We start from the raw sequence: 7,744 nt of genomic DNA, 5'->3' as shown, positions 1-7,744 counted from the left end.
TTAAATTATGTTGTATGTAGTATCTTGGTACTGGGGAAAAGTTGTTTCATTACACTGTGTTCTCAATTGTATATGGTTGAAATGACAATAAAAGCCTATTTAACATGACTGGACTTGTATTTATTCCCATTTCACGGCCGTGGTGAGCCCTCTGGTCAACATTTTGCATTAAGATCAGCTTACACTGTGATAACTTAAATAAAAAATAACTAAAAAAAAAAGTCCTACGAGTAAAATTAAAAAAATTTTAGGAGTCTAAAATTTATGGAAGGAGTTGTGGTTGTAAGCGCTTGGTAATGTGATTTGTCATGTTTATCAAAATATAAAAGTCTTGTTTTAACAAGCCATTTGGGAGAAAACATGACAAAATGAATACTGAGAAAAAAAAAGAAAAGAAACGGCGACAATAATATTTTTTTCTTGTTTGAATGAAGTAAATAAAGAACTGTTAACAAACCAAGATGGCGGAATGACGCGTTAATACAGCGCTGTGTGACGTCGAGAGGCTGGCGGAGATACCGGCTCCTGTTGGTAGGGGGCGATATGGCGCAGGGCTAGGATCCACACACTCGATAAGGCGGCTACTCCGGCTGTAGAAAAAGAAAATGTGCTTTCGCACGTAGATGAGTAAAGGGAACCCCCTGAAGCTAGTGGCTAGCTAGCAAAGTGTGGGAACATGGAGGATGAGGAGATCGCTGAGAGTTGGGAAGAAGCTGCCGACAGTGGGGTAAATAATGGGGATAAAAAGTGTTTGAGTGAAAGCTGATTGCTGGGACGCAGGGCAGTGAGCAGTCTGATCTGTAGGGCGTGATGACGGAAAGGAAAGAAAGTTAGCCAGCTACTAAGTGTTAGGCCTCAGGGAAGAGCCTGTGTACTGGTCTAAATATAACCGTACTCTTTAAAGAACATTAGTTTATTTATTTTTTATATATATAAATAAATATATTTAGGGGGTTTAATTAAATAGAGTATCGAAATACAAAACACACTGGTGGTTTAAACGACTGGGTTCATGTTCATGCTATTTAGTTAGCGAGTAGCTGTGTGTGTGTAACTAATGTGAATAAGAGAAACTCGCCTTTTAAGGCGCTAGTATTAAGTAATTCAGTGTAACGTTAATGTAAGTCAGTTTTTGAGCCGTTTAACGGGGTTGTTGTTTAATTTTACGATTATTAAAACACTACTTTGACCTAAACTACCGCCATTCATTTAGTTAGCTGCCAAAAAAGTCGAGTGGCAGTGTGGCGATGAGTAGTGCTGCTAGGCTGCTTAGCGACTCTTCATGATGGGGTTTGTTTCAAAGCTCCTTTTTATTTATCTCACGACATGCCGGGAAGTGCATACTGTGAACAAACGTATTGTGACAAAACTGTTCAATATAGTTAACAATTATATATATTTTTTTTAATTAAAGTGTACACTAAGGGTAACGTTGACAAGGCAAATAGAAAATGTCTAGCCCAGAAATGTAAATAATAATAATAGAAAGAAAATATACATGTAGAAATATAGATTCCAGGGAAATATTGTTGGATGTGTGGCCTCAGCCACAGGTGATTGCCATGACATAAAGTGCACACGTGGTCATGTTTTGTGATCACAACAAAAAAAAAGCTGTGTGAAAAATGTCTTAACCACTGAGCTATTATTGCTTCCTTTTTTCCAAAACGGAAACTTGTCCAACAACTTATTATAATTTCTTCTTTTTTTAAGCTATGGTGATTAACTTATTCTAGTGTGCCTGAATAATTTAATATTGTTTTTAATTTAACAAATCAGTTACACTTATACACTTGTGCACCAGCCACTTCATCAGTTACACCTGTTGACTTGCTTGTTAACGCAAATATCTATCAGCCAATCACTTGACAGCAACTCAATACTTTTAGGAATGTAGACATGGTCAGGATGATGTGCTGAAATTCAGCGTGAGCATTCAAATGGGGAAGAAATGTGATTTAAGTGACTTTGAACGTGACATGTTTGTTGGTTCCAAATGGGCTTGTCTGAGTATTTTTGAAACTGCACATCTGCCAGGGTTTACACGCAAACTATGGAATGGCTAGGAAAGAAAAACAGAAAATATCCAGTGAGCAGCAGTTCCCTGTGCTGCCCTAATGCCTTAATGATCCCAGTGGTCAGAGAAGAATGGCCAGTCTGGTTCAAGTTAATAAAAAGGCAACAGTAACTCAAGTAACATCTTGTTACAACTGTGGTATGCTGAAGAGCATCTCTGAACAGATACGTTAAACCTAGAAGCAGATGGGCTACACCAGTACAAGACCACACCAGGTTCCACTCTTTTCTCTTTTTAGCTAATAACAGGAAACTGAAGCTACAGTTCTCATGGGCTCACCAAATTTGGAAAACAGAAGGAAACTGGTGCGTGGTCTTTCTGCTCTAATATTCAGATGGTAGGGTCAGAATTTGGCTTAAACAACATGAAAGCATGGATCTGTCCTGCCAATGATTCAGGCTGTTGCTGGTATTGTAATGGTTTTGGGTATATTTTCTTGGCAACCTTTGGGCCCTTAAGTACCAGTGAAGCATTGTTTAAATGCCACAGCCTACCCCAATAATGTTGCTGACCATATCCATCCTTTTATAACGACAGGATAATGCGCCATGTCACAAACCTAAAATCATCTCAAACTTTCTTGAAACACCAGATCTCAGTAGAGCACCTTTAGGATGTGGTGGAATGGGAGACTCGTCTCATGGATGTGCAGCCGACAAATGGACAAAAACTCTAATTAATGTTTCCAGCATTCTGTGCCATAAAGGATTAAGGTAGTTAAGAAGGTAAAAGCAGGTCCAACTCAGGGCTAGCAAGGTGTACCTAATGAATTGTCTAGTAATTGTATCTCTGGTAACTAAGAATACTGCAATTAAATAGTATTTCAAAGTAAACAAGTGTTCTGTCATTTAATTATCCCAAGTTTTAGAGGTTTGTGAATCAGCCATCTATATCTAAATATCTAAATATGTCTGTTAAGCACGCAATTAATATTAGATAATAAAGGTACTTTTTGTAGTTAAGAGCCGAGTCTTCTACACAAAACCCAGACGTATTTTAGATCTGTGGTCAAAAGTCCCTTATAGATTTTAGCAAACCAGATTATAATTTTGTTTTCTTAGCATCCATCTATCAGTGGAGAGTGTGATGCTTCTCAGTGCTGTGTCCATAGTGTACAGTAATGTCACACTGAGTCACACACTGCCTGCTGCACTACACGTATAGTCTTGTGCATGAGCTTCTGTTGGCATAACCAATTTTACTATGTAAATTAATTAACTGAGCAAAATCAAGTCCAGAACAGTCATAATAACTACTTAGCCTTTTTTCTGGTGCAGTTAGTCATGTTGTGTAAAACTGACATCAATTTAGTTTATACACCATGTTTATAAAACTAAATGTGCTTAAGCTGTGGTTTTAGAAAAAAAATGATGACTGTTCTGTGCTAATGTTGTAGGTATTTAAGTGACTGTGTCTTGCTTGTCGAGCATTTAAATCTCAGAACTGAAATTCATCCCTGCTGTTAATTTAGCCGCTGTACTAAGCATATATAAATAACTCGGTGAAGCTGCGATACTTGACACTGCAGCACAGAGGCTCCTTGTGCAAGCAAATACTACCCTTAATGTTTTGAAAGTCTACTCTCTAGCCTGCATTTATGCAACTTCAAACTTCTAATTTTAGGAAATGGAGAGACGGTTGGAGGAGAAACTCCGTATCAGTCAAAAAGAGAGGTAAGCATTACTTTATTTTAAGATGTTAAGTTCCTACTTATTGTGTTTCCCTCCTTCTCAAGTAACCCTTGCTTTCTGTGCAGACTTTCAACTGGGAGTTCAGGTCGCTCACCAATAAAGACTATCATGATCCAAGACGACTCACTTCCGGCTGCGCCACCTCCGCAGATCCGCATTTTAAAACGACCCACCAGCAACGGATCCTTGGGGCCGTCTGTAACGCAGAGCCGACCCTCACCGCAAGTCAAGTCTTTAGCTCAGAGGGAGGCTGAATATGCCGAAGCCAGGAAGCGTATCCTTGGCAGTGCTGATGACACACCTCAGGAGAGACCCCCGTCAGAGAGGTAAACCAAATTTTAAACCTTTTTTTATGCGTAATGCTTCAATGTTTCATATATTATACAACGTGATGTCGGTAAATGTGTTCTTGTCTGGGTAAGATGGCTAGATATTTATGTATGAGGCTTAATTAAATGCAAGAACAAAAGATGGACAATCTAAAGACAAAGCTTAACAGCTAATATTTTCTTAAAGTATGTTTATTAAATGTCAGTGTTGGGGAGAAAAATTGCCATAGTTAAAACAGTCAGTCTATGTCAGTGGTTCTCAGTCCTGGTCCTGGAGGACCCCCTACCCTGCACATTTTAATGTTTTCTCAGCTTCCAGCATATCTGATTACTTAAATCCACAAATTAACAGCGTTTTCTGAAGTAAACTGCATGTTGTAGAGTTGGGAAAACACTTACTATAACTGCAGGGGACGGCAGTGGGTCCTCCAGGACTGTGGTTCAGAACTACTGGTCTGTATAAAGATCAGTGTGATTTTGTGACACAGCTACACCAGTTAAAAGTTTGGAAACGTCTTATTCCATGGTCTTTCCGGATTTTTCTTTCTTTCTACGTGGCAAAACAATGGAAAATATGCAATCCAAAATTTACAATAATCTACTTTGAACAGTTGATAATGAGATGTCTGCTGCCTATGCTCTGTAAAGCATTAACACCATAATGGCTCTGGTCTAAGGTGCTGTTAATTGGATTTTTATGAGGCTGGTAACTCTAAATGAACTTCTCCTCTGCAGCAGAGGTATGTTTTGTTGTTGCTTTCCTGAAAAGTTCTTTGAGGGCCAGTTTTCATCATGGTGCTTGATGTGTTTTGCAAATGCATTTGCTGAATAGTTCTTGCAAAAACTATTTCAGAACAGCTGACCTTGTGTTTTAAAATAACAGTTCAACTGTTGTTTTTAAATGACATAATTCCAAATGTGCTATCTTATAGTTTGAATTATCTAGTATTGTTCTAAAATGTAGCTAAATAAATTCAAACTTGTTTCCAAACATTTGTCTGGTTCTGTGATGCCATGGAGAAATATTTAGAAGTAATTTGATGTTACAATGGTCCTGCACCACAGTTAGAATCTAAAAACAGATTTTCTACTTTTCACTTTTTTTAGAAAGCAACTTTAAAATTCTGAACTTTGAAACTTTGAGATGCACAAGGGTCAGTACAGGAAAGCTGTATTCTTTAGAATTTATATCAACAGAACTGAGAGATTTTGTTAAGAGCACTTGCTGTGCTCAGCTTAATTTGTAATTGGGAATCTTAAATGGTGTCTTTTTTTTTTTCATTTTTTTTTTTTCATGTGTTCGAGCTACAAAGTTGGGGAATAATATAGACACGATGATCTTTTATTGACCTGATTTAACTAATTTAAGTTAAATAACAGCTTTCACTAAAATGTGTAGGGCAGGAAGTCTTTCAGGGCTAGGGTTGTGAACGAATGATGAAAAGAATTTAGCATTTAAAGGTAGACTACTTTGATAACCCTTAATGCTGCGAGCAGCCATGTTGATTTGATAAGATATCTTGAACTTGAGGTTGAGGAGACCATCCCAAACAGGATTTCCAAGTTGATATGGACATTTTCCTAGGTGCTTTCTTTTTCATCAGAGGTCAGAAATTTAAGGTTACAGAAGCAGTTTTAGCAGCATTGTTAGCGCTTAAGACAATTTACATTTTATTTGCTAAATCAAATGCATTACAAGCTGACGCACATAGAAGTTAATGCTAAAACCTATTTTTATGTTTAGGTCACCACGTGCAGGAAGCCATACATCTTCAGAGGACACAAGATCGAACAACCATGTAGTTCGGCAACCAGCAGGTCCAGATGGTACACAAGGCTTTCGCCAGCGCAGATAGGAATAATAAAGGCCCGGGAGAAAAGGAGAGCTCTTGGTCCATCTCCTTTTAAAAGAAAAAAAAAAAACGGTTTAAATTTGGACCATTTTTAAAACAATATCTAGGATGTGGGATGTTTATGAAATGAGAAGAAAAACCTCATCCTCACCCATCAGGGCTCCTGAGCCAGTGTGGAATGTAAAAGGGGAGGAAATCTAACATAAAAGAGCAAATTTACACTGTGATGAGGACTTCTTCCAGACACTGCTCACTGTGATCCCCAGTCCTCTCCCAAAAACAAACACTTAATCAGTTTCCCTCGACACCTTAACCTACTGTGACTGGTGACCCGTTTGCAAACGGACAGCTTTCGACCTGGAGATCAGTCATCAATCAGAGCCCAGCTTGAGGAAGACGTTTGGAACGGAATGCGATGCCACATTATGATGAGGATGTGCTAGAAGTGTTGTAAGATTGTGTTGCGCGGGTCATCAGCTCTCAGCAATAATATTAAGGATATTTCGGTTTATCATTTTTCATTTACTTTCATTTTCAAACTGCTCTTCCCAAGCTTTTGTATTAGTTATTGTTGGTTTTTGTTTTATTTTAACCTAGTCAGCTAATTGCCATACATTTTTAATAGGGAAGGGAATGGTGAGGGTTCTGTGGAAACATGTCTCTTAAGTTTTGATGATGATGATTATTATTATTATTATAATCCGGGGTCTTCCTATGACTGTCCTAGTTTCTACATAAAGGAAATGAAGAATTAAAAGTAAAGAAATTAATTTTCTGCCTTTTTATACTGTTTGGGAAGGTAGGAATATTTAAATATATCAGATACAAATTAAGAGAAATGTAAATGCTTGGTGCTGGAGAAAATCAGAGGGAGATGTACAAAGGGGAAGAAATTGCCGGTTCCTTTTGCTTCTCTTTTTTTGTCTGCTGATAATTTTATCAATTTATTTGCTGAAGTAGGAACTCAGGTCACTGACTGAATCAAATATCTATTAATTAGTTTTAATTTAGTAGTGGTGCAAGTGGATCTGCCACAAGGTCACCTCAAAGTGGAGTACTGAATATCCTGTAAGAAATTATTTACCTGTTAAAAGAAAAAGACAGTATATACACCATTAGCAATTCAAGTGTTATATTTCAACCTACAGCAAGCACCATATATCCAAATTGCGTCTCTCTCTGCTTCTCTCACTTTAGTTTTAGTTGTCAAACACCATTCCACCCTGCTGTACTGTCCTTTTAACATCTTTGTCGGTAAGAAAATAACATTGTACAGGAATATTTTACCCTTTAATCGTGGCAAATGCCCATCTGGCATTCTGTATCACACGAACCAGAATTATATATCAAGAGCTGTGCGTGAGTATGGAACCCTACTTGTAAATACTTTACAAAATGCCCATTTAATAAAGAATTTTTAAAGTAATGAACTTCAAAGCTTTAAATTTGTATATGATAGATAAGTCACTATTCATGTTTGCAAACATAAATAAAGATTAGGATTCAGAACTTTTTTAAGAGCTTTAATTTAACAGTGTAGCGCACAAGACACATTCTGCCACCTGATTCAACACTTCACCCAGTCTTTAAAGTTCATTTAGTAATGTTTGCAGCACTGAACGTTTTAAGTTGTAGTCAGTAGTTTGGGCAGTTTTAACACCTGGCAAAAACAATATGATTGCCACATTTGGAGGATATTCACCCAGATTTTTATTATTTCGTAATACACATGAGCAAATTCATATCACAGATATGAATTTAAAAAAATTTTATTTAATAGTTGAGTATTCTAAC

General features: G+C 37.4%; 1 protein-coding gene across 1 annotated transcript; it reads left to right on the top strand.

Moving 5' to 3' along the window:
- Positions 1-576: 576 nt before the first annotated feature.
- szrd1 (SUZ RNA binding domain containing 1) lies at positions 577-7,376 on the top strand. Its single transcript, XM_053482198.1, has 4 exons — positions 577-727; positions 3,701-3,750; positions 3,834-4,094; positions 5,842-7,376. Exons 1-4 carry the CDS (start codon positions 677-679, stop codon positions 5,951-5,953), a joined length of 474 nt encoding a protein of 157 aa, XP_053338173.1. The 5' UTR covers positions 577-676; the 3' UTR covers positions 5,954-7,376.
- Positions 7,377-7,744: the final 368 nt, after the last annotated feature.

This window comes from Clarias gariepinus, chromosome 22, assembly GCF_024256425.1.
Source record: "Clarias gariepinus isolate MV-2021 ecotype Netherlands chromosome 22, CGAR_prim_01v2, whole genome shotgun sequence".
In the NCBI taxonomy this organism is placed as follows: Eukaryota; Metazoa; Chordata; class Actinopteri; order Siluriformes; family Clariidae; genus Clarias; species Clarias gariepinus.
Note: the sequence above shows the minus strand (reverse complement) of the source record. Positions and strands in the feature narration are given on the sequence as shown.

Coding starts and splice junctions, on each gene's coding strand:
- szrd1 (XM_053482198.1), top strand. CDS start 677: ATGGAGGATGAGGAGATCGCTGAGAGTTGGGAAGAAGCTGCCGACAGT. Junction 728..3,700: donor AAGAAGCTGCCGACAGTGGG/GTAAATAATGGG, acceptor TTCTAATTTTAG/GAAATGGAGAGACGGTTGGA. Junction 4,095..5,841: donor GAGAGACCCCCGTCAGAGAG/GTAAACCAAATT, acceptor TTTTATGTTTAG/GTCACCACGTGCAGGAAGCC.